This window comes from Dipteris shenzhenensis, chromosome 28 (genome assembly GCF_047967505.1).
Source record: "Dipteris shenzhenensis isolate YYH24624 ecotype China chromosome 28, Dip_SZ_1.0, whole genome shotgun sequence".
In the NCBI taxonomy this organism is placed as follows: domain Eukaryota; kingdom Viridiplantae; phylum Streptophyta; class Polypodiopsida; order Gleicheniales; family Dipteridaceae; genus Dipteris; species Dipteris shenzhenensis.
In genome coordinates this window covers 40307260-40334878 of record NC_141623.1, presented here as the reverse complement: position 1 = coordinate 40334878, position 27619 = coordinate 40307260, and the positions used below count along the sequence as shown (strand labels likewise).

The 27619-nt window shown below is 46.1% G+C and overlaps 1 protein-coding gene across 1 annotated transcript in view; it reads right to left on the bottom strand.

Annotated features, from left to right (window-relative positions):
* LOC147883566 (uncharacterized) overlaps nucleotides 1-27305 on the bottom strand; it is a 30139-nt gene extending 2834 nt beyond the window's left edge. The window contains exons 1-7 of the mRNA XM_087399197.1: nucleotides 27221-27305; nucleotides 26579-27070; nucleotides 23371-23504; nucleotides 22889-23202; nucleotides 22435-22531; nucleotides 19855-20173; nucleotides 19692-19749 (exon numbers count right to left, since the gene is read on the bottom strand). Coding sequence (XP_087255323.1) covers nucleotides 19692-19749; nucleotides 19855-20173; nucleotides 22435-22531; nucleotides 22889-23202; nucleotides 23371-23504; nucleotides 26579-27065 — 1409 coding nt within the window. The 5' untranslated portion in view covers nucleotides 27066-27070; nucleotides 27221-27305. The remainder of the gene's footprint in view (nucleotides 1-19691; nucleotides 19750-19854; nucleotides 20174-22434; nucleotides 22532-22888; nucleotides 23203-23370; nucleotides 23505-26578; nucleotides 27071-27220) is intronic.
* Between the last annotated feature and the right edge of the window lie 314 nt (nucleotides 27306-27619).

The window sequence follows — 27619 nt, the reverse complement described above, 5'->3', positions numbered from 1 at the left end:
AGAGACCTTCAGCAATGAACAGTTTTGAGTCCAGCAACTGGTAATTGGTTATGAGGTGAAAGAGAAGAAGTGTATCCTTATGCGAACATTTCTTGAATGAGAAGCACTATTTTAGCATCAGTTGTCAATTAATCTGAGTGCCATCTTCACTCACATTTTCCTCGCATTAAAGTCTACATTTCTTGGTACTCCTTGAGTGCGATGGTCACCAATGTGCCATCAACGTGTTCACAATGGCAAAATCACAGGAGATTATTTTCTTGAACCTGGGCAGTGGGAGTATTCCAATCTTGGCTTCACATGAGTATCTATCAAACACTTGAAAAATGTAAGACATGGGTCATGTCTCAATAAAAATAAACTCCCCATTGCAGCCATAAGTGATGACGGAAACCATGACTGCCTCTCAAGAAGAAACACATGCGCCATCCAGGGTCACATCTTTAAGGTGGTTAGCACGCATGTGCACCAGGTATGTCAGCCTCTATGTTTTAATTGGCAAGATAATGGAAACACATTACATGACGACTTCTAGTAGAAATTCAAAATTTCCACTACATGAGAAATTCCAGACGTGGTCTGTACTGCAGGACACATTTTTGTAGACTTTCAAATTGAAAAAGTTTGAACACATAATTGCCCAAGAGTTGTCTAATATCGTTACGACGCCGTGGGAGAGTATCTCTTAGTTGTGAGGTTCTAGACACGAAAATGTCTGTCTTGCCCAATGACATGGTCATGAAGGGTGGCACTAGAGAGTTCTGTCTTACTCTATTGTGTGAGGCTGATAAACAAGTTCCCCAAACAAGCCACATTGCAAGACTTCATAAAAGAATCTGTTAAGATGGAGTTGTCCCATTCTAGCTTTGAACCCCTTTCAGATCCCCCCCCTCCCTTCCCCTTCCCTCTGTCCCCCCCGAAGGTTATTCTCCCATATCCCAGCCCTGTCTTGCTCTACTTGTTTAATCACCCTTCCCTCTCTAAACACTCTCCAAACCTGCGAAGGGGAGTATTTGGAGGTGGAAGGGGGACTATACAGAGCAAGGGACGGGGAACTCTCTACCCCTCCCTTGCTCTACCCATACAGTCTCCCTTTCCCCTCTGAATACGTCCCCCCCCCCTCTCCAAGACCTCCCTCTTGGGCTCTGCCATAGAACCCTGTCTTCCTCGCAATCCTCTCCACAGCCCCACACCCCCCTCCCCCCGTACCTCTTGTTTGCAGCGTTTCCTTACCCTCACCATCACCCCCCCCCCCCCCCTTTTGGGCCCTGCCATAGAACCCTCTTACCCCGTGGAAATCCCGTCAATCCTAGTGGTGGGAAGCTCCTCGCCAGTCTCACCCATCTATCCCCATGTTTCTCGAGACACACCTACTCCCTCCTCTCCATCTCTCCCATCTTCTCAAACCACTTATGCTTCATTTACTCCACCAAATGTGTCTCCATCCTCACCACTAGGTCCTCTTCCACCTCCTACAGGCAACCTATGTATAGCCTACTTTTTATGCACTGGATCATTAGGAAAAAAGGGAGCTCATTTTGGGGCCTTTTAGCCAAGAAAGAAAATAGCCCTCTACCAATCAGAGGAGGGCCAACGTAACGTTGAAAATTTTAGAAAAAGGAAAACAAAAGAAATGCCGTCGAGTTTGCATTCAATGAGGATACTTGAGCTACTTTATTATATCTAACCGGTCCAACCTGTCAAATTGCTTTCATTTGTGCAAGTTGCTTTTCGGGCCTTTTTGGCCTTTTTTAGGCCTCCAGGGGCCCGTTTTCGATGTTTCAAAAGCCTTTCCGGGGGTTTTGGCCCACTCTAGACGCGCTGTTGATGTCAAAAATACCAAATTCTGCACCATATGTCAGTGGGGTTATGTCATATTTTATTGTTTTAGAGGAAGGAAAAATCAAGAAATCGTGAATTTCTCTCAGAACCCCAAAATGAGCTCCCTTTTTTCCTAATGTTGACGATGCCCAAGAATTGGGAAAATAGAGTGGCTACAAGGAATGATCTTAAGCTACAAATCAATTGGTGTAAACTTTCTTTTGGGTGAGCACTATAGATCTCACTAATTACGAACCTACCACAAGATTTTTATGGATTCCTCATTATCAAAATGTTTGCTATTTGGGATGCTAGGTTGGGATTGTATTTCCTTAATCCAACAGTTTACTCATGATTGGAATAGCATCCATAGGACACTTCTTTATTGGAGTAAGACAAATTTTCTAGTTGACCAAGTTTTAGTTGTCACTTAGATTTTGTTGGCAACTATTAGATATATTGCTTCCTAATTGTGTGTCTCCTGTGGTTATATGGGTCAAGTATGGAGGCTCATTTAGTTGGCCTATCCAACCTTTCCCTCGCAATACTAGAACACATATAGGATGGCATACTTTGATATGACCAATCACAAAAGAGGCCAAGATCATAGGATGCAAAATCATGCGTTTTGTATAAGCTATTTGTTTTTGTTATTTCTTCAATGGATCTGCCTAGAACACCTGCAGCAGCCAAACAAGCTGAGAGGAGGCGCAACACGAGCGGGCAAGGGGGGGGCGACCTGAGCAGGGGGCATTGCCAAGGGAAGCCTGCGCGGCCTAGGCAGCAAGGCGCTGCCAAGGGAGCAGGTCGCGGCCAAGGGGCAGGGCGCTACCAGGGGTGGCTGATGGCGACGGACGATGGCGGGGGGCAATAGCAGACGGAGCTCCTCCTACGATTTCTCACCAATAGACATGTTAATATCCCCGTGAGCTCTCTTTGCTACTCATACCTTCGTCAGCTGCAGTCTTGTCGTCAGTACCTACCGTACCTACTCGCATCTGCCATAAGTGCTACGTCTGTACCTGCTTGTACCTACCATACCGTACGTACCTGCTGCTTCCGTACCTTTCGTACAGTCTTGCCGTACCTGCTCGAATCTAGTGTTCGTCGTCCGTACCTGCGCTTCTTTCCTGATCACTCCGTACGTTCGTCGTACAACTTCGCTATCCGTACTGTAGTACCCGTACTATACCTGCAACAGCGCCATACCAGCCTTACCTGCGCTAACGCCCGTACCAACATACTTGCACTGACGCTCGTACCAACATACCTGCAAACTCGACGTCCGTACCTATGATTGTACTATTCCCCTTCCGTACCTGCGACCGTACGATTAGTCGTCGTACCTGCTGTACTTGCGCATACCTGCCATACGGTCCTGCTTCAGTACAGCTCATCATACGTAACTGCACCGTACATCTGTACTTCTCCGTACATCCTGAATCTGCTCATCCGTACTCACCGTACCAGCAGATCTGGTGGTATTTGTACAAACATTTGCAGTCTTTTGCAGTCATTTGGGTATCTTCGGGTTCATTGTTGCTTGTGAAGCAAACATTGCAGGCAGATTGAGAGGTTTAGCCCAAAACTTTGGGGCTTTCTGTTGAAATTGCAAAATTTGGGGCTTTCTGTGCTTTTGCCCCTTTCTGGTTGCAATTTCAAGCTCAAAATTTGGGGCTTTCAGTTTTGCAATACACTTTCTTGCAAAAATTTGGGGATTTTGTGATTACACTGCAATTTCGCAGTGAAATTTGGGGCTTTTGTAGACAGAGCGCAATTCTTGCAACATTTGGGGCTCTTGATCAATTTGCCCCTTTCTGGTTGCAATTTTGGGCCTATTTTGGGGCTTTTGTGTTGGGAGAGCAATTTTTGGAGATTTCAATTCATACTGCCTTTCTTGAAGTGTTTTGCAGCACTTTTGGCAAATTCTAGAGAGTTTTTGATGCTTGGACAGATTTCTATCAGTGCAAGGGCAGAAATCTGAGTTGCATTTACAGCCAGTGCTTGGCTGTGTTTTTTGGGAGTTGTGCATTTCATTCCTAGTAAGGGAATTCAGTCTTGTATCTGCTAAAATCTCTTTCTGAGATATGGCCCAGCAAAATCAGAATGATTTCCAGTTCGGTGGTCTTTCACAGGAAGACAAGTTGGACGGTACCAACTACTCCCTCTGGAGTTTTATGGTACACAATATTCTGATTTCTCACAATTTATGGGATTATGTAAATGGGGGTGAGATCCGACCAGCAGGTATGGCACCTAATACCCCTCCCCAGCAAGGAGGTGGAAGAGGTCATGCACAAGGTGCAGCTGCAGAACAAGTTGTTGGTGCAGCTATAGCCACTACTCCAAAGCAGAAGAGATGGGATTCACGGGATGCCTTAGCTTTGTCATGCATCTCTCTTTCAGTGAAAAGATTTATCATTCCGCATATCCGGTTATGTAAGACCTCGAAGGCAGAGTGGGATATCTTAGAAAGCATGTGTGCAGCCCAGAATGATGCAAGGGTATCTTTCTTGAAAAGAGAGTTAAGTAATACACATATGGAAGAGGGTGACTCCATGTCAATCCACCTCACAAAGCTACAGGATCTCAGAGAGCAATTATTGAACATTGATGAGATTATTCCTGATTCAGAGATGATTACCACCACTCTGAATTCTCTTCCTGAGTCTTATCTCAGATTTCATAACTCCCTGAACTTATCATTGAGGGGGGGTGCAAATCCTCTCACTTTTCATGAGTTGATAGGGCTTCTGCTTCAGAAAGAGCAGACCAGGAAAAACTTGGCTTCACGTGCAGGTGAACAAGCTATGCTCTCAAAGTTCCAAGAAAAACTTGGCTTCACGTGCAGGTGAATAAGCTATGCTCTCAAAGTTCAAGTCAAAAACAAAGGGACAGGCAAAGACATCAGTAAATCAGCCTTCCAGTGGGTCAGGACAGCCTTCACAAAAGGCTAAAAATGATGCAAGTAAGCCCAAGAAGAAGGGTTTTTGTCATTACTGCAAAAAGCCAGCTCATCACATTGCAGAATCCAAGAAAAGGCTTGCAAAAGAGAAGAAAAACAGCTCCGGTATGGCTGTTTCAGATTCAGCTCCTCGTGCATCTGACAGTGGGGATGCTGCAGCCAACTTTGTTGGACACGATTATGCCTTTTTATCTTGCATTTCACATTCTAGGCTGGCTATTCCAGATGCTCGGGATAGTACAGCCACTTGTAATGATGATACATATGCCTTTTTGACTTGCAGTTATGATCCTTCCACGGATGCATCAGCTTTCAGTGTCAATGAAACACTGAATACTTAGTATTTTGACAGCGGTGCATCCAAGCATATCACTTCTAGAAAGTGTCTCTTTACTTCCTTGCATCCACCTCCCGTTGGTAAGAAAGTCACTTGTGCCAACAACTCGTCATATTCAGTACGTGGTACAGGAGAAGTTGAGCTTACTGCCATTGATGGCTCAGTTTTCAGACTTTCAGATGTCTTGTATGTGCCTAGTATCACCAAGAATCTCCTTTCAGTGTCCACTCTTAAAGCTGTCCGAAAATTACAGCTTATACACAGTGATGTCTGTGGTCCCATGAGGACTCCATCATTGGGTGGTCATCTCTACTTTGTTACTTTTATTGATGATTACTCCAATTTCACTTGGGTCTTTGGACTGAAGCGCAAATCGGAAGTGTTCATGGTGTTTACACACTTTTCAACCATGGTTGAAAATCAAACTGGACTCAAGATACAGACATTGCGCACAGATAGAGGTGGGGAATACTTGTCTGCAGATTTTGATGCTTTTTCTGAAAGGCAAGGGTATTGTGCATCAGCTCACAGTGAGGCTGACCCCTCAGTAAAATGGCAAAGCTGAGACGAAAAATAGAACTCCTATGGAGATGGACAGATGTATGCTGAAAAGCAAACACATGCCTCACAAATTCTGGCTTGAAGGTCTGATGTGTGCCAACTACATCTTAAATCAGGCTCCCACTAAGGCTTTGAAAACAAAAACTCCCTATGAGGTCTGGAATGGGAGAAAGCCTTCAGTGGATCATTTCCGAGTCTTTGGATGCCTTGCATATGCTCATGTGCCAGTTGAATTTCGGCATAAGTTGTCAGATAAGGCAATTAAGTGCATATTTGTTGGGTACAGTGCAGAAAGCAAGGGGTACCGTCTCTACAATCTTGCTACACGCAAGATCATTGTCAGTAGATATGTGATATTTGCAGAAAATTCAGCTCACACTCAGGCTGAATTTCATATGCCTTCTTCTTCAGAGGATGTTTTTGAAGGGATGCTACCCATTGCCTTGGGTTCCCCTGCGGATATTTCTGATGCAAATCAGAATTTACAGCCACCTCCCGATGCTCCAGTTCAGCCACAGGGTGTCTTGCCACCTCCACAGGCAGTGGAACAGGTAGTTGAGCAAGAAATTGCAGACATACATGCAGCAAAAACAGTCCCAAACTGGCTGTTACAGACTCTCAAGGAGAGTAAGATTGATGCTCCATTACCTGGCAGGACTCGCAGTGCAGCAAGGCACATGGAAGGTGCTAATTCAATGGAATGAACATATGCAAGTACTCTTCTCGATAAGGAGGAGCCTGCAACATTCGAAGAAGCAAAGAACAATGTGCATTGGATGAATGCCATGCACGATGAGTTGCAGTCCATTAAGAAAAATCAGACTTGGGATGTTGTAGACTTGCCACCAAGTAAACATGCCATTGGCGCACGATGGGTTTTCAAGGTGAAACAGAAGCCAGATGGCTCCATTGACAGATACAAGGCAAGGCTGGTTGCTAAAGGCTATGCTCAGAAAAAGGGCATAGATTATGAGGAGACTTTTGCTCCTACATCCCGGATGACCACCATCTGATCTGTTATTGCAATGGCTGCACATTTTGAGTGGAATGTTCATCAGTTGGACATAAAAACAGCCTTCTTAAATGGAGACTTGTTGGAAGAGGTTTATGTCAAACAACCTCCAAGCTTTGAAATTACAGCAAATGCACTTCAGGTATGCAAGCTAAACAAAGCTTTGTATGGGCTGAAGCAAGCCCCTCGTGCATGGTATGCCAAGATTCATGCCTTTTTGACCAGCAAGGGGCTGCACAATAGTCCTACTGAGAGCACCCTCTACATCAAGATGGATGGGGGGGAAATTTTAGTCATCCTTCTTTATGTCGATAACTTACTGCTCACAGGGTCCAATGAAGATAATATTGCAGATTTCAAAGCTGATTTGCAGACCAACTTTGACATGTCAGATTTGGGACTGCTTCACTTTTATTTGGGGATCCAGTTCTCTTAAGAGAGACGTGGCACTGTTATGTCTCAGTCCAAGTATGTGCAGAAACTCTTGGACAGATTTAACATGCATGATTGTAAGCCCATAGCCACTCCCATGGAGCCGGGGCTGAAACTCACAATGCATGATGCAGGAGAATTAGTTGATGCCACACTTTACAGTCAGGCTGTTGGATGCCTCATATATCTCTGCAACACTAGACCTGATATTCAATTTGCAGTATCTCAGGTGAGCAGGTATATGCACAGCCCAAAAACTATGCATTGGCAGGCAGTTAAGCGCATCTTCCGTTATTTGCAGGGCACGAAGTCTTTTGGCTTGTTATTTCCCAGGGGGGGTGACTTGCAGATGCATGCCTACAGTGATTCAGATTGGGCTGGTGATTATGACACTAGGCAGTCCACTAGTGGCAATTGTTTCTTTTTGGGTAAATCTTGCATTTCCTGGCTGAGCAAGAAACAATCTACAGTGGCTACCTCATCATGTGAAGCTGAGTACAGGGCAGCTTTGACAGCAACAGTTGAATGTGTCTGGCTGCGACGTCTATTTGCTGATCTTCATCTGTCATTGGAGGGTCCTTCTCCAATTCTCACTGATAGTCAGAGTGCCATTGCAGTGGCAAAGAATCCAGTGTTTCATGCTCGCACGAAGCACATTGAGGTTCACTATCACTACGTCAGAAAGAAGTTGCATGCAAGAGAGATCAGTATGATCTTTGTGTCCACACATGACAATGTTGCAGATATTTTCACCAAAGCACTACCGTGTGAAAAGTTTGAGGCATTTCACAGTGCCCTGAACTTATATCCGTTTGGTGATTAATCAGCCTTGTACATGACATTGGCACTGCAGGGGGGTGTTAGAATTATAGATATAGATATAATTCAGCAATGACCAATGTAATTTAATAAGCTAGTTAGGGGCACTTTTCCCTCTTTAAGAGGTTTTTCCCCCTAACCGCAGTTAGTCCACTAGCTATGGTTAGTGACTACTAAGGTATCTCTCACTCTTTCAGTTGTACTCTTACACTCTTCTATTGCAATTAAGCTTTCAGCTTTCAGCTCTCAGCTCACTCTCTTGCTCTCTCTCTCCCCCAAATCTTACAACTGGATGCCTAAATAGTAGTGAAGCAACCGTAAATATGACTTCTCAAATGTCTGCTGTAATTCAGCCTTAAAATCTGCAATTTGTGCAGCATTGGTACCAGTGAGCAGCATGTCATCGACATAGAGAACAATGATGAGCGAATCCCCTCTTCCTTTCTGACATAAAGGGTTCTCTCATGTGCATTCCTTGGCTGGTCAAAAAGGCATCTATCTTTGCATACCAAGCTCAAGGAGCTTGCTTCAAACCATACAAGGACTTTCTCAGTTTGCATACTTTGGTTTCCTTGCTAGGTTCCACAAATCCAATGGTTTGAGAAACGTAGACCTCCTCCTAAAGGTCCCCATTCAAAAATGCAGTTTTGATGTCCATCTCATGGATCTTCCATCCATGAAATGCGGTCATGCAACCACACACCTAACGGTGGTCACACGAGGAGTAGGAGCAAAGGTTTTATCATCATCTATGCCTTTCTTTTGTGCATATCCCTTTGCTACAAGGTTTTTCTTAATGGAGTCAATCTCTGCTTGCATTGCCCGCATCCACTGCCCATTATCTCGTGCATCATCAAAACTATAAAACTCAGCAGCCTGAAGGATGTTGCTGACCCACGCAGACTCACAATAACAAGCATGATCAGTGTCTCTAGTGTTACTCCGTGTACGGCTAGGAAGTGGTGCTGAATGTTTGTTGTCCTTAAGAGTGCGGAGCAGCCAAGGAGGTACTGATCTTGCTTCCTGCACTGTTATACTTTCACGTGCTACTGCATCATCAATCTCTTCCTGAGAAACCGGATCAGCCATAGGCTGAACTGAGGCATCACCCACTGAAGTATCTTGCTGCAAATTCTGATTTTCCACTGGCATATTAGGTGCAGCATCAAAGGAAATGGGCAGCAGCCCGTCAAAGGGTTCAGAAGGACTCTGATTTCTGTCATAACTAGCAAAGGACTGATCTGCATTTTCAGCAAAGATAACATCCCAACTAGTGATAACCTTCTTGGTCACAGGATTATAAATTCTATACCCCATGCTTACACTCATGTAGCCAATAAAGATGCACTTCTTTACCTTGTCATCAAGTTTGCCACGCAACCCTTGAGGCACATGTGTATAAGCTACACAACCAAATGTACGGAAATAGCCCACATCGGGCTTACGACTAAACCACATGACCTTAAGAGCTTTCGTGGGACCTGTTCAGAATATGATTCGAGTACATGATGGCTTTCATTCAAAATCATTGTGGCAAACCTTTTGCTTTTAGCATGCATCTCCCCATTTCTGAAAGTGACCAGTTTTTCCTTTCACCCTTCCCATTCTGTTGAGGAGTATACCTCACCGTAAACTGATGTGTAATGCCCTTCTTAGCAAAAAAAAATCGCAATGCCTTGGACAGATATTCCCCCCCTCGATCTGAACAGAGGATCTGCAACTGGCATTCAGATTGATCTTCAGCCAAAGCAACGAAGTGTTTGACCACATTGCAAACTTCAAACTTCTACTTAAGAGAAGAGACCCAAGTAAAATATGTGGAATGTAACATAATAAAGAAGAGACTCTAAGAGACGGAGTGCGCATGGGTCCACAAATATCAGTATGGACGAGCTGTAATTTACGTGTAACCCAGACTGCACCATCCTTGGGAAAGGGAAAAAAATGCATTTTACCCAAAACACAACCCTCACATATTTTGTTTGGAGGAGTCTGCAAGCGACACAAGCCATCAACCATATTAAGCTTTTGCAATAACATAAGCCTTCCATCATTTACATGCCCAAACCTGGCATGCCATAACTCTGCATCTTGCATGGCAGAGGTAGAAGCCACAAAAGTTGAATATGCCCTTTTCTCATAGGCATCGAGCTGAAATAACCCGTGACATAATGTACCAGTGAAAACAAAGGCATAATCGCTCTCCCTATCACAAACCGTACATCTATCATCCTTAAGGATAACTTGGGAGCCTCTTCGAGAGAAAGAAGAGACAAAAAGTAAATTCTTCTTAATCCGAGGGACATACAAAACATCCTGGATGCAAAGATTTGAACCATACACAGTTGTGAGTGAAAGTGCTCCAATCTCTTTAATTTGATAAGAAGAATCGTTGGCACAAGAAACTAACTTGCCAATTGGTGCACTGGATAACTTATCAAAGAACGATTTATGTGAGGTGATATGGCGGGAAACACCGCTATCAAAGTACCATGTCTTTGCCATCTTATTCACACTATAAATACGTGACTCCCAAGAAACATTATAGCTGCAAGTAAAGAAGGCCCAATCATGCTCAATAAAATTAGAAGAACTATCCTCAGAACCTGCACGATGAGCTGAGCCTCTTCTTCTCTTTTGCAAGCCTCTTGGGACATTCACTGATGTGATGACCAAGCTTTTTCCAATAATGGCACTTGCCTTCCTTGAAAGGCTTTGAGGCATCTTTTTTATCTTTCCCACTTGCATGTACATGCCTAGAACCAATGCTAGAGGCATGACTTGGCTAAACTTTCTTTTTACCCTTATCCCAACCAAGGCAGCTTGCTGTCCTTGTTGCCCTCTATCATGTGCACGAATTGGTATCTGACATGTAATGGGTACACAAGACTAGCTCAGGTAGCCTGGGGTCGCTTAGAGCTAGGCAATCTTGACTCTCGGGTTGAGTGGCAAGGGTACGAACAAGATAGAGGTCTCTGCTATTTTTGGCGCATTGGGCCCGAGTCTATAAAAGGGGCCCGGAAGTTCAGCCTTCAACGAGCCGATGGGAGCAAGTCTAGTTCCCTAGTGCTAGGTCTAGATTGAGTCGTGGACACGCGCCTGCATCTTAGCATAGCCCAAGGACCAGCAGCAGATCCAAGGCCCCTAGACGCCACCTAGTTATGTGAAGTATCTATCTGAAGTATCCTCCCTTGAATCAGGAGATGTCCCCTCCGAGCCACGAGCTGAGCTACTGGCACAAACTCCTAGCTAGATCCTGACCAGCCTCCCTGAAGGTTGCATCTATCTGAAGTATCCTCCCTGCACTTCCTCTGAGGCGACTTACCAATTGTTGTTGACGATCTTCTGGAAGCCTCTTGAAGGCTTTTCAAGAACCTACCAAGGCGGCAGGGCCTCTCTCCCACCTGGTCACTGCATATAATGAGACAAACCAAGCTGCCTACAATGCACATCAAGTATGTCATTCCACACTCAAGCTTTTACAATAGCGACCATAAGCAGGGAGAGAGGAGATTCGAGACGGGCTGAAGTGAAAATCCATCTGGTGCTGCCCGTCTCCACATGAGGAGGGGCTACAAGCTTGGATGCAATGAATTTAAAAAATTTTCCATGGCTCATCCCCAAGCATAAAACCTCTAACCACAAACTTGCAAAGCAAGGCCTTACAATTGGGTTTCTCAGACAAATGGGTCAGAGGAGTTTCAGCACTATATGCAGGGAGCTCTAGTCAGAGACACACAAGCACTTTCCTCTCTCGCGCTCGGTCTGCCAAGGCTGCCCACTCACTCCCTTCCTCTTCTTGTTTGTGGCGGAGGCTTTGGGCTACTATTTGAGATCACAAGTGGTGGGTCTCACAAGGTTGAGGTTCCCAATCAGACAAGAGGAGGAGCTACTTAACTCGGAGTTTGCAGATGACACGGCCTTGTATGTTGAGGGCACCACAGCGAGTCTAGAGAGAGTCAAGGGTGCCTTGGCTATTTACTGTGAGGCCTCCGAGGCACGGATCAACTGGACGAAATCTATAGGTTTCTTCACAGGCTTTGAGGAGACACAGGAGATCCATGAGTGGGGGAGTGACTTTGGCTTCAGATGGAGATCGTGGGGCTAGACAGCGAGATACGTCGGACGCTAGGTGGGTATTGACATTACAGCAGAGCAGCAAATTGCCCCGGTCCTTGAGAGTGTTCGATGCAAGCTTCTCTATTGGAGCTCTACCAAACTCTTCCTAGCAGGTCGCGCCTTAGTGGCATACCAGGTCCTTGCCATGGCCTGGTATATCGCCTCCTGCTAGTGCTTTCACAGAGGATGCATTGGGCACCTCCGACGGTTGGTACGGATCTTCCTTTGGGCAGGTTCAGACGACATGAAGAACACTAGGGCCCAAGTAGCTTGGCAGACGCTGATCATGCCGCATGCACTCGGAGGCTTGGGTGTCATTGATCCGGAGATGCAAAGCAGGGCCCTTCTGGCCAAGTTGGTGGTTCGTGGCCTCACCCCACGTGCATAGCCTTAGAAGCTCCTCTTACAACGAGGGCTTCTGAGGAACACCCCACACACTGGGGGACAGTGGCTGCCTTCACATAGATGGATCTTCTCAGAGGTCTCCCTTACAGGGAAGGGCTCCCCCCTGATGAGTCGTCTTCACAAAGTATGGCAGAGATTGGCAAGGAGTCTCATCCGTGCTCTGCCCAGATGCAGAGAGGAGTTTGAGCGCCAGCCCCTTATGTGGCACCCAAAGATCAGAGACCAGGAGGGACGTAAGCTCGGACAGCGGACTCACATTGGTTGGGCACAGTGGAACAGTGGTCCAACAGGGTCCTTTGGCCGTTGGAGCAGACTACCTATGGAGACAGAGGCGAGGCTTGACGCCCTAGCGCATCTGTGAGGGGCAGGGCAGCAGATGGGCGAGATTGACTTAGCCATTCCTGAGTCCTGGTGGGAAGGACTTCACGTTTGCAGAGACAACAAATGGTTGGGGCAATTTTTCTGTACTGGTGTTCCCTTGAGGATGTTAATGCAGCGTAGCAACACGCACCCCGGCTTCTTCTGTGTAGGACCTGGAGGCCTACTTCAACTACTCACTGAGAGGGACCCCGAGATGGATGGGAGTCTCAATGGGATACACTGGCAAATGATCAGAGTGGTAGGATGTTTAGGGAAGGAGTGGCACATTGACCCTCCCAATATCTCAGAGCAGGACGCCTCTAGATGGCGCCTTTGGCTGTGGGAGGGTAGACCCCTGAGGGAGGTCCAGTGGGATCCAGGAGAGTGGTTCTGGCCATCCACGGGCGGCCTAGCTGAGCAGTTGGATGAGGTGCCTTTCTTTTCCTACACCACACGGATTGACAGGAGGCTTCAGATGGACTCGTCGAGGTGGACCCCCTCGAGGGAGAGACATTGGGTGACCCAGAGAGTGCCCCGGGATGTGCGCTCTAGGTTCTAGATGCAATTGTGGTCCATCTTGCGGTCGAGGAAGATCTCATACTTCTTCTAGCTGGCTGCCCACGAAGGCTTGCCCATCGGACCATGGTTGGAGCAGATGCGAGTGGAGAGGCAATGCCATTGTTGCTCCGATGGTGTCCTGGAGACTATCCCGCATTGCCTATAGAGCTGCCGTAGCGCAGTAAGGATCTGGATGAGAGCCCTCAAGATCACGACGCGTTTGCAGAGTCTTCATAGAGACTACACCTGGGGGATGGTGGCTTGGTTGACAAAGGGAGGACACGCATTTCAGATTGATGAGATCTCCCTAGCCTACCGGATTCAGGATCAGAGCATCCAGAGGATTGCACTCCATGAGGCAGTCCCTCCTGACAGCCAAGCTCCTCCTCCTCCTAGGGAGAACAGTGTTTGGGAGGTGGTAGCCCAGCATCACGGCTTGGAACATTAGGGTGGCTCACTACAGTCTTGCACCTGGTTCCACCCTCGGCTACCCTAGTTGCCATCTGGCAAGATATCATTTACACTCTTTGGTCCACCTAGGAGCGTGGGACTCCAAGCTCCAGGGCGACTATCGAGAGGCATGCTCATTTCTGCAAGGCTTGGCTTGTAGGTGTTTTCTACATCTTCACTCCGCGAGGGATTTGCTGGCTGTATAGTCCCCCCACTTGGCTATTAGCCCTAGTTCCAGAGATCCCCTAGGCAGTGAGCTGGGTTTCTCTGGAACAGGCCGGTTTCTTTCTTTCAGCCTTTTCTGGTTTTTTCCATACTCCGCACCTTCGAGGCTGTTGTCTTGTATGAAATCGTTCAAGCATTGATAGAAGGTTCCTTTCTTTGAAAAAAAACAAACAAAGCAAGGCCTTAGACTGCAAATCTAGGTCTATCATATTGAGACCCCCCTTCTGCGTGGAAAGGATCAAGGTCTCCCATGCCACCCTGGCAATAGTGTCTAATGTGCAATCTAGCCCACTCCATAAAAATTCCTTATAGTACTTATGAGCTGAGTGATGCAATCCCTGGAGCTGCACCAACAAGAGCAAACATACGAAGCCGTGGCCAGCAAAACCTGGTTAACCACCACCACCCTAGATGCAAGGTCGAACCTGGTTGAACTCCAGAAAAGGAGTTTCTTCCTAATGCTCTTCAACACCGGAGCAAACTGTTGTGATGAGAAGATACCCATACTAACCTGGCATCCTAGGTATTTGACTGACACACCCCTCTGAGTCTAAGTGAAGCCCAAATCAGCCCCCCAATCCGGAGTGTCATCGTCACTAATCCAAAAGACATTGGACTTGTGCCAATTAATGTAAGCACCTGCCTGCAATACAAAACAAGTCCAAGGCTGTCCTGAAAGAAGTGAAAATCTGAGAGGAGGCCTCCAAGAAAATAGTAGTGTCATCTATTAGCTCACAATCAACGAGGTCCTCCTCCTGTCTGGGTAGTAGTCTGAGCCCAAGAATGTAAGCTCGAGATATAAGAAAGATGCTCATAGCCTTAGCCACAAATAGGAAAAGAAAAGGGGCAAGAGGGCATCCCTGACGGACTGATCTGTAAAATCTGAAATCTATCTCGCTTGACCCCTCCGATAAGCACCTGGCTGTGGGCTGATCTGTACAAGGCTGAAACCCCTCTGATCCATGCATCTGAAAAGCCAAAATCATTAAGGGTGCCCTCCAAGAAATCCCAATCAACCCTGTTATAGGCTTTTTCAAAGTCTAGGACAAGAATGGCTAGTTTTTGTCCTTTTTGCATGGCCCACTCAGAAGCTTTCCAAAAAGAGAATATTATCAAAAAAATTCTTCTACCATGAACAAATCATGTCTGCATACCATGGATAAGATCTAGAAGTATGTAATGCAAACGCAAGCTGATTGCTTTCACCAGGATTTTATAGCAAGTTCCCAGTAAAGTTATAGGTCTCCACTGGGACACTAGATTTCTGCACCTTCCTTTCGGGATTAGATGTATGAGACCCTCTGTAAGTGAGTCAGGCATCTCACTAGAGTCCCAAACACCCTGCAGGGATGAGGTGATGTGATCCCCAATCATATCCAAAAAGGTCAGGAAAAAAGAGGGTGAACCTGTCTGAACCTAGGTACTTCCCCTTATGGAGGATAAGAAGCGTAGACTCGAACTCTATGTTGGTGAAAGGTGCATCAAGAGACACTCTCGTATCTAGTTTCACCAACATAGGAATACACTGCCCTATGACATGTCTAGCATCATCTATGGCCTCGCTACCACGAGGCATAGAAACATGTAGCTATGCGCATGAAGGCATCTAGATTTGACTACAAAACTCCATCTGAGTCAATAAGTTGAGAAACACTCTCCCTACCATGCCTGGGGCCATGAGTAGCGAAGAAATGCTTATTGACTCTACCTACCATCTGGATCCAGAAGGACTCTCATGCATGAAAGGCATACTCTGCTCTTTGAACCAACAATATCTACTAATGAGCCCTTGCTGAAGCAAGGCTCTCTTGAATCCAAGCGTCATAGGGCCTCTTTTGCTCTTCCCTCTACAAGCTGTCAATTGCTGGTTAACACCAATCTCTCATCGAAGAACCTCACGTCTCTTGGTACTAGCAACTAGATGGTAAAATTCACTATACCGAAGAGGGCTGCTGCCATATGTGAAGGGGAGGGCACTCCACCCTGCATGTGAGAAACCAAGATCTGCAAAGCTTCCTCTATGAGGTTCTCCTCTGCATGAAGGGCATCAGGAATCCTAATACTAGTAGATCGTCTCCTCAAGTGCGGATCGGAAAGCATCAACACCACCAAAAAGTGATCCGAAGTGGAGACCGCAGGAGGGGCAATGCATACTGATCCTCCTCTATCCAAGGCCCAATCATCAACATAAAATCATTCAACCCGTGCATGGATAGGCATCTGCGGCCTCTTGTTTGACCAAGACAACAAGAGTGACTGTGACTAAGTGTGAAAGGCATCATCCAACCAAACATCTTTGCGCACTGAAACTGAAAAGGAAGGCATCCCGAATTGCCCTCTCTAAAGAGTGGATGCTGCCCTCTCTGCCTCCTTTATTAGAGGGTAACTCCAACATGTTAAAGTCCCCTCCAATGACCCAAGAATCTCCTATGGGGGCCAAGGAGAGCAACTCCTTTCAGAACATGACACGATCCCCTCTATTATTGGGGACGTAGAGATTGAGGAATCCAACCTTATGTCCCCCAATCAAAAGAAGAATCCACTGAGCTCTAGAGGGAAGGATAACTCCGTGTCTAACCACCAAGGGGAAAAAAGATTCTGAAACTCAGATGCATGTACCTCCCCTAGTGCCCAAAGCAAGTGACCAAAATATGTGACCTGAAGGTAATTTACCTGACTTTGCGCAATCTTTGGCATCTAGTTTGTGCTCCTGAATGAATAAGACATCAATAGAGCCACCACTAACACCTGGATGAAGCTAATTCTGGATCAACTGTTTGTAGCGGCAATGAGGGACGCCACCAAGGCCCTATATGTTCCAACTAACAATCCTCATCAATGGGAGGATGTAGCATGTAACATCTTACCCGACCTAGTGGCGGAGACACAACCCTCAATGGGGAAATACCTCTTGCTCAACGACTCACAAGCGAGGGAGGGAGCCAAGTGGCAGAAAATCCATTGGGGAAAGAACTCGTCCACCTGAGAAGGAAGACACCCTGTCAACAGGAACCCCAACCACTCTCTCACCAAAAAGAGGAGGCACAAAGTCCTCCGAGAAGTCCATGAGATCTACCAAGGCTGTGAAAGAGTTCCTATGAACCAAACCTAACATAGGGGTGTGAAGTATCCCTACAGAGGGAAGCAAATCAGCAGTGCACACAAGCCCTTTCCCTCTATCCAAGAGGGGAGCTAAAGGAAGGGGCTTCTTTGAAACGATATGATCCTGGAAGATTGTAGCCAGAGAAATATCATCAAGTGTCTGGTGAAGAAGAGGGGCTACCACTAAGTCAGGGGAAGAAGCTACAACCAGGGTTGGAACTGCAGCACTAGCATCCTAGACTGCACGAGGTGCAACATCAGCGGGAGCAACCAAAACAAGAATTTCCAAAGCTCTTGAGGATGGTGTCCTAGACGAGCCTCCTGGTCTAGAGGGAGTGTAGGCCGCATATGAACCGGAATCCATCGGGGGGAAACAGATGCCATAGAAGCGGGTGGAGGCGGTACCAAGGGAGCACTCTACTGAGGATGAGCGCTCTAAAATGGAGGAGCTGTACCAATACCCTATCGAGGTCGAAGAGGAGGTGCTGGAACTAAACCAACACCCTGTCAAGATCGAGGAGGTGCTGCAACTGTACCAACACCCTGTCGAGGTCGAGGAGAAGGTGCTGAAACTATACCACCATCCTATCGAGGTCTAGGGGGAGCTGTTGTACCAAGGCTTTTTGGGCCTCTTCTTCTTTTAAAAGCATTCCCTTGCGAAATGTCTAACCGTCCTATAGATCCTGCACTAGTCCTGCTTGCCCGCAATCTCCACTCTCTATAGAAAGAAAGAACCATCCAGACGCTGAAGCATGATATGATTATATGATAAATTAGGGTCCATTGTAAGGATCCTAACTCTAGGAACCCCGTCAAACCTAATCGCCTCTGCAGCAGCTGTCAAGGGCAAACCAAGGAGGGGGGATCTCAGTGACAATACCAAAGTACTCCCCAATCACCGAGAGTAAGCGATGGTAAACCTAGGGCAGATTGGGAAATCGGACGAAAAACGAAATACCCTTGCTTGACCTCCTCCACACGGTCAAAGCCCATCATGAAAGGGTGAAAGAAAATCTTTCTATGTCCCATGTGCAAAAACCCGGCTTTGAGCACATCGCTCGCAGCCTTCGGTGAATCAAAAACAACCTGGAAGAAACCTCGCCCTAGTAAGCGAACATCTTTGAGTCAAGGGGTGAGGTCTGGGGGTAGCACCGCGAGCATTCAGTCTCTGGCCGATGATCTAGAAGGGTGAGACCCATAGATGCATGCGATCAAGTGGTAGAACTTCTAGGCTCTACATCCTTCGTGAGCTGCTGCAACTCGTCTTCTGAAAATGTAACTCTTTTTTCAGCCAATGGAAGCAGAGTAGGATTTGTTGAGTGGAAATCCATCGCCAATCAAGGTGAGAAGGCCGATTCAAACACAAATATGCTCTGTCTGACCCAAAAAGTGCCGCGAGAAGAAGCCAGGTGGGGAGGGGCAGCTTGAAGAGAAGGGAGGAGAGGTAGAGCGAAGGGAGAGGCAAGAAGGGGGGAGGGCTGAGGGAGAGAGAGAGAGAGGAGGAGGGGGGGAAGAGGGGGAGAGAGAGAGAGAGGGGTGGGGGGAGGGGCTGAGAGGGAGGGAGGGGGAGGGTCTAAGAGAGAGAGAGGGAGAGGGCCGGAAGAAGGGGGCACAAGAGGGGGTAGGGAAGGGAGCGGAGGAGAGGAGGGGAGGGGGCGGGGAGAGGAGGCAGGGAGGGGGAGGGCTGAGGGGGCAGGGGAGGGGGCAGGGGAGGAGGAGGGGTGAGAGTGCGGGGGAGGGGGGGGAGGCTGAGGGGGCGGGGGAGGAGGACGAGGGAGGGGAAGGGCTTGGGCTAAGGGACGGAGAGAGGGCGGGGAACGGGGAGGGAGTGACGGGTATATTTTGACAATATGTGGGCGATTATTGGTAGTTTGGCTGCATAGCGCATTTGGAAATCATGTTCTTAATCCCTTCCAAGCATCTCTTTATGGATGTTTTGGTTGGAATTTGTTTCAATTTGATTCAGACTCTTCATTGTCTCGTGGCACTTTTTGAGCTGCCAGAATTATTGTGAGGCTTTGTGTGGACCTCGCTTGGAAAAAAGGAACTTGTGCATATGCTTCCCAAATCTCCTTTGTATGGGGCCAACATAATATATCATCTGAACACGACCTCCTCTAAATTTAAGAATTGTCTCAAGTATAATGCTTTCACTTGAACAAATGTGAACAAATGTATCTATCCCCTATTTCTTTGTTTTAGAACAGGTACCCACACATGGGGATGCTCCGTCTTCATTGGGATCCCATTCAAAGTGTGTTTTTTAACTGAGTTATGCCCACTTTGTATTTTTATCTGTGTACAGACCCAGAAAAGACTGCATATTATCTCGTTAATGCTATCTTTCCTTTTTTTATATGCTCCAAAATGTTTCCTTTTTATATGTGCTATCTTTCTTTTTATATATGCTCCAAAATGTGGTAAATCATTGCTATCAGGTTGAATGAATCCAGCAGCAATTAAAATTAACAAGCACTCAAGCAGTGAAAAGTGGGATCACATGTGAAATATCTGAGTATGCATACCTTTCCTTCCGCTTCTCTAGAAAGCGAGACAAAGATGCCTTCCTTGCTTGCGGCAATGCTGTGATCAGGCAAAAGGAGAGATCATTCTGCTTCCTAAAAGATATGGGATATTAAAGCTATAGCCATAACTTAAGACCACTTCAATGGTTTATGATTTCCTCACCTCTGGGTACCACAGGTTGGCAAGGAGACAACAGACTTGATAATTCTTGCTGTTTACTGCTGTCACCAAGTATTGAGATTGCTTGGCCTGCAGCCCCAGAAGATAAAGTTTGCATGTTCATTTGCATCTTCTGTGGTAAGTGTTGTGCCTTAAAGGTAGTTAGGCCACAAGCTAGAGGTGGACGTGGAAGCGGTGGAGCTGCCTTGTTGAATGAAGAGGGTACCATATTGCATGCATGTGACATATGCATTGGTTGAGAGTTGAGGACATTGGCAGACCAAGAGCTGCTACTTCCAGCTAAGAGCATGATTGCTTGAGCCTGCAATAATTCATCATGACTTGAGATACTACTCACTTATAAGAAATGACGTACTCCCTGTCGAACCATAAGATTAATAATAAATCAACACTCTTCATCTAAAAACGACATACATGTAAATGCAGGCCTACCCAGATAGTTCACGACAGCCAAAAACAGTATCAAGACAAAATACATGCTCCAACTCTGTTGGTTCATTGGTGGCCTTATGGGATTCTTTATACAAGCTTCTTGATCTATTTTACCTGAAAAATGCCTCATAGTGCCACTAACACAAATTCTCAATCAGCATATGCCCATAGTATGTGATCTAAGGAATGTCATTACATCCTGCAATTGGATAAATTATTAAGATAGATGTACTCTATCTTAATAGAGTACATCTCAGAGCCCTCATTTACAAAACATCCTGCAAGATTTCAGTACCCCAAATATTAGTCAGCACATTAGATAATGCCTGCAACTCCAACTCATATGACACATACTTATCCCAATAGGAGGCCAAGCATCATATTTTGAGAAAGCGGATGCAGTTTGCTCAGATCAAATACCATTGCTTTGAACAAAGGATTCCTTGGTATAAGGAATTGCAGTTATCCTTTGTCCAAGTTCAATTCCAATGTGATGGTCCCCTGAGTAGATTAAAGATTCCATGAGATACGGTACTCAATGCTCATGCTCAACTGATAAAAGCAATGATCCATCATGAGAATGACAACGTATTGCCAGATTACCTTTCTGACAGATTTATAATTAATGCTGATCCTTTCGTACAATCTAGCTTGTTTGTTTGAGCATACGTGCTTCCAAAGGACTCCTACATGGCAAAATGAGATTCTTTCGCATTATTTCACCTTCAAGATTCAATATGAGAATCTAAGACTTGGAGCAGCCAACAGAAATCGAATGTGGAGACCAAAAACAAAATCCATGGTGATACTCTGCCATGGTCTATCTGGTATAGGCAAAGGCTGAAGTAAACCGGGCTGTTTCTGCCTGTCATACTTCACCTTTTGACAAGTGATGCATGTCCTTACATAAGCCACAACATCCTTCCGTAGAGAAGGCCAATAAAAGTAGTGCTCTACTGCTTTGATTGTAGCCTCAATACCCCTATTCCCTGCATACGGTGGGGCATGACTTTCAGTGAGCACCTTATGCCTTAATGGCTTTGTGTACAGCATGCAGGTGGAAAAACACGTGAGATGTGCATACGAGTTTTGCTGTCACAGAGGTCGGCTGGGAGGAACAACCGAGTGTCATCGCCCGTGAGTTGTGAGGAATCATTGTGTTTGTGCGTTTCAATAACCTCCCGGACACCACAGATGAGAGAGGGGGCCTAGATAGACTGATCAAGCTGAGCACCAGTAGTGCTCCATTATTGATTTCCTCCCTCGATGGCGCCAGCCCTTACTAGAGCCAGAGCCACTATCGGCTGAGATCATCTCTTCTATCCCAGCCCATTGACAGAGTTGGTCCCTTAGATAGCAAACATAGGTTTAGTCAATCAGATGGTCAGTTGGCCGGCTGCCTCACTTACAGAATCTCCCTCACCTTCCTTTTTGGGTGTTTTTGGTTCTCATATGGACAGGCATTTGTGTACTTTTCCACAGAGAGAACACATATATCACTCTATTCATACTCTTGTGTCAAACATCAAGCTTTGGGTGTGGATGCCCACTTTAGTGGCCCCACCCCTTGGTTTTCCTTCACTCTAATAGAGCCTTTGGTCCTTCAAAGATGTTAATTGACTTTCTTTCTTTTTCTCGCTGATCTGCAGGTTATTGTACACACCATCATGGCCACTTGGGGCAGGATTCAGGGCCCTTCACGTGCCCGCAGTGGTCAAGATAGCATCCCGTAATTTTACAGAATTTTATCCTATTTCTACATTTTTGGTCATACGTAATAGAAGTTCACCTTCTTTTACAAAGGTTTTTAAACGAGGAAGAAAATCATAGATTCAAATTTTAAAACCACGATCCAAGCAACTATCATCCATGTCATTTTATGTACAGTCCTACTCGATCCTCACATAGGGCAGTCACACAGGTGCTGCGCGTACGGAACGTTCCGTACAGCTCATGATGTTACGTAAACACATTTATGCAACTGTGATCTTTGTGTGCGTGTGTTTGAGGGTCTTCCAATTTTGCATCGCAAGAAATGCAATAACTGAGATGCATTCTTTCATTCTGTTCCATTTACTTATGACCCTTGATTACCTACTTGTCATTACTTCTAAGCACACAAGGGCTTACCTTATCAGCAGGAACATTGTCATACACATTTACAGTGCCTGCATAGAATAAAGTAAGCTGCGCAGATGTACTCTGTGGATCGTTGAACGTCATCGGTCTACGAGCACACAAAGAGTTTATTGTTACAAATAGATAACACGCTGCTAAATACTCTCAGCATATGATACCTTCACACATGACTTTACATCAATAATTACAATGTGTTTCACTTAAGAGCAAGTGTACAGTTAAATCAAACAAAAAAGCACCTCGAACACAGAAAGGTGGGAAGAAGGGGGGGGAGATTACTCATATAAAATAATTTCAAAGGAAATCAATATAAAAGATGAATTCTAATATTTACAAACAAGGAAAGGTATGCTAATAATCTCATGATTGGATTTACATGATATACCTTGTCTGAACTGCGTCCCATGCACCCGAAACCACTTGGTGGCAAGAAAGGGAAACTTACCCACCAGTTTCGGGAATTATCAAAGTGGCACCAGAACTGGAATTTAATGGTACTCTTGAGCCTGGGCTGGAGAACAGTTGCTCTTTGAACATAGGATGGAAGATGGATGAGCTAGGCATTCCTCCTGCATGATCGATGAGATTCATTGAAGTGATTTCCTTCTCTGACGCTCCAGAAACGTGTGGTCTTAGAGTAACTCCAAATTCCTGCAAGTGCACGGCAGATATATTTTCAGCCCCATTGCGATCAAAGGACCCAAAACCTTTTGATGGAAGGTATCCTCCGAGAAAATTATGACTTGATAGAAAACCATCCTATTTCAGAAAAGCAAAAGCAATGTCACCACACTGTTTAGAGGAAACATTCAATACATACCAGAGATTCAATGCGTTATAAATCAGATGGCAACAGTTAAAACTTATGCACAATAGAAAACCAGATCACATGAAACTTGAGTTCACCTGGCTGATACCATACAGTACCTCAAGAGAATGAGACATGTGTAGCATAGAGGGCTCCTCTAGACTTCTGCCATACTTAGCACGGGACCTCTCTTTGTCAACAGGAGGGACATTCAGCATCACTGCAGGCTTAAAAGACAAATAATCCCTTGACCCTAACAATAAAACAGACATGATATGAAAATATGAGCATAAAGAAAATATATCATTGCTACACGGATTACACAGACTTCAATTAATAACTCAAATTCAACTCTTTCTCATACTTGTACACAACCAAACTTGTATTTTTGCTTCCATGTTTGTAGAAATAGACACGCAAATTTCACGTTCACATCACAGCATGCAGTACAAGCATTCTTGCTTCCTTCTTTCCTCATAAAATTGTGAAACTTTGGATAGAACACAGAGTTCCACTCCCTTAGTTTGGGCCTTTGTTTTGCAGGGCAGTCAATGCCTCTTAGCACCTCCCCCTTGTGGAGAACTCTGACAGCACTCTTGATCAAGCACCATTGGCACAAGTTCTTCCCATGTGAGAGTGTTCAACCTCCCACTCTTGATCAGGGAAGAATTAAAAGCAAAATACTGGGAGGAAAGATGAAATAAGAGAGTAATGGCCATGCCTTCAAACGAAACCTCCTTCCCCGTCGTAGGACTGCAGAACTGACTCCATCATAACTCCCCATATGCCGTAGTTGTTGCCATCCAACTACAAGTCCACTCGAAAGGTGGATAAGACAGCGATCTTGACCTTGTTCTCAGCCATCTCGAGTAAGGTCAACATGTCAACAGAGAGGGAAAAGAAGAAGGAGACGCAGATTGACAGGGAGAGAATAGAGAAGGAATCTCATGGAAGAAGAGAATGGACGAAAGAAGGGGGCTGCTCCATGGCTACTGCCTCGAACTCTCTCACTCCAAGCGCTTCCTCTGGTACCTTCTCACAGGTTTGTCTTCAGCTCCCAAACTCGCCTTCGCCAGTCTCTCAATGACCTCCAATCAGCAGTAACTTTCCACAGACTGAATGCTTGCTTCTGTAGCTTTCTTGGTTCCAAGTTCTACGAGTGCTCTGCTCTGATACTATGTGAAATTGCAGCGAATTTGTGAACAGAAAACTGAGAGCAACGCACATGCAGGAAAAGATGTGATGGAGGTGAAGAGACAAAACACAGAAATAAGAGAAAAGTCCCTCTACTGCTGGGCAAAAACCCTCAGAGAACAAGTAATGAAAAAGGGCAGAGGGGAGGCCTATATATAGCCCCCTCACCTCTACAATTGGCCTGCTTATGCAACCAACCTGGTCCAACTGATAGATTGGTCTGGCCCAACCCATGGGGTTGGGTCTCGACCAGGCTGGTTGGGTTAGGTGCCACCAGGGCAGCCTGATGCAGCAACAGGTCGGGTCTCTAGGACCCCCAGATCTCCCCTGAACTAAGCCAACCTGCCCCGTAGACAGCCGTACCAGTCACCCCGAGCCTATGCCGTAACCTGACACACCCATAGGCATCCAGGATCAGCCCTAGAACTGGCTGGATCCTCCCTGACACTCTAGCAGAAGATGTGGCCCAGGTACATGTGCATCCCCCTCCTACTCGATCTTCACATACGGCAGGCACACCCACAAAGAAGCCCTCACTCACACATCAGGAGAAGTCAAACCTTTGGATTTGCTGGAACAGTGGGCTTCCCTGTGTCGTCCACCACGTCAAGGGCTTTCAGCTCTGTTCCTTCCCAGATTTCCCTGGTCACTAGATGGCTCCGAATCTCTACTTTCCAGATCGGACATTGGTTCCGCACAAGCTCACCAATATGTGGATGAGTGAGCTGGATGCCATGGCAGGGTGTAGATGACCAAGTCTCTTAACCTTGCATACACTCAATGCAAGCCAAGCAAAACACACATCGTTGTGAAAATCCTCCATTCTTGGCAACCTTTCAATATGAGGTCTCATTCGTAGAGCTCCCCGGTTCTGATGAGCTTGACTCGGAGACCACAGCTATCCTTGCTTGACAAAGGGGCACTCATTTCACGTCAGGTAAGAGAGTTGCTTGCTATAGCCAACTCCCACGGAGCAGATAACTAGGACAGATCACACTACATCACATCAAACACCAACTCACTCCGTAAGCATGCATGTAAGGAAAGGACACGTCCGATCCAGAGAGAGAATACTCAGACGTACAGCCAAAAGAATATGTATTGTGTAGAGAACCAAGTGCAGAACCTGCCAATGCATGTACCAACACTTAACGGCATACTGTAGGTGCCAAAACACGCTCCGTATGCTGTACCTACTGATGGTGACTCTTCCTCTCTGCCATTAGCCTTTTGGTGAACTTCAGTAGCTATAGATGATGAGTACTCTTGCTCACCCTCCTTGCACCACAATATGACTCTTCTACCTGTGTGTAGATCTGCCTCGGAGATGCTGAACCATTGGCTCCTTCCATGTGCAAATGGCTTGGATGTATCCAGCCCTTGAGTCAGCGTTCACAGGAGGGGAGATGACCAATCTATTCCAACAAAAATTATGTGCAGCCCTGTAAGTTCTAGAGCTAGAAAGATGGGTTAGAGGGTCTTCTCTCGAGGTTGTATGCAGGTTCTCTTGCAGTCCACCAGAGCTGCATGATCTGAATATGAATTGTGGGATGATATTCTTTGTTTCGCTTGCCCCTTCGTTTCCAGAGAATCATACCACCAAGTAAACTTTGCGGAAACAGTACCACTGACACTTTTGAGCACAACAAACAAAAGAAACAAGACTATCTGTAGCTGTCCAGACTCATCAACCCAATCAATAGAGGTGAGATGAAAAGCTCCTCACTCCTTTGCACACTGGTTCTGTGCAACCTATGCATTTAAAAATAAACCCTTATGTTAAAAGAAGCACAAGTCTCTACATTCACTCATCTTTTGTGAAACAAACTCCCTCCTAGACCTCGTGATGAACACAAGTGCAAGACACCTCTTTCCAGCAAAGCAGGCCAAAGTAAATAATACAGCAAGTCCAAAACTGTGAAAGCAATTGAAAAGTTGTGTGGGTTGAAATCCTCTCCTACCAGTTTGGAACTTGCTGATTCGGTAACTTGTCCCTTTCTGAGAAGTAATTTATGTCTTCTATTGGAAAAGTTGAAATTTGGAATTCGAACAAAGCAACATATTTTAAAAACCTTCTTTACTGGCTGGACACAACAATCTTGAGGAACACTAAAACTAGGCTCTATTTGCTACCTCTCTCTTGTAGATGCTGTCCGCAATCGTCACTGCTACATTGTTGAATGTCATCATCGGTCACCTCTTCCAAGAGCTTAGCGTCGTCCGTTTTTGGAAATAATCCGCCCTTGGGCTTTGCAGCCTCGTCCGTGGGGGGCGGTTGCATATTGCGTAACGGAAGCCACGTTTGTCGACGGCTCAAACCGGAGGAAGTGCCCTCGTCAATCGAATTACCGGTCTCAGAGAACTCATCAGCTTCACCCTTCCATTCCAAACTACTTGTCTCCACGTTTCCACTAGCATGCTCCGTGCCCCCATCACCTTCATTGTGTAAGTCGAATTCGTTCACCGAACCGTGACGACTAGCAGGGGGAGAGCCTACCGCCTGGCACGGCTGAGTTTCCAGCGCGGGCTGCACGTGCTCGAGCGCGGGCTGGGCATCATGTCCGGCGTTGTGAAATGTCGTAATCGCTGGAGACAAGGCGTTGGGAAGCTGCGGTGCCATGCGGGCTGCGGAGACGAAAACAAGCCGAAGTGAGAGGGCGAAGGGGAAGGGATGTCAATGTTACGATCAAGGTGGCAATTGGAGGTTCCATTGCTGAGATTAATCAAAGAAATGCGTGCTACTAAAGCCTGTGGAACGGAGGAAAGGCGACTTACCGGGAAGAAGAGGAATTGGGGGAGAGAAAATCAGGAGGGGAGGAAGCCAGGAGACCGTGTTGCGAAGAGAATGGCTGAAGAAGAAGAGGGGTGGCTATGGCGGACTCTCGCCAGCCCCAGTACACATGCAGAACACGTCGGAAACTGGATATAGCCGGTCAACACCGTTAATACTTTTAATTATAGTTAATTTAACACTTCTAACTACAAGGAGATTTAGTTTTGACCCCTTCCCTCCGGTCAACCACACAAATTTGCCAGTTTCCGCACGTGCTCCCGATCGTCTCCATCTGAACCGTTCGTTTATAAATATAAAAAATGATTTTTTTGTCTCCATCGGAAATCGCGCCGCAACAAAAGGCACTCATGCACCCGTACGATCGATTTGGCGGCCAGGTG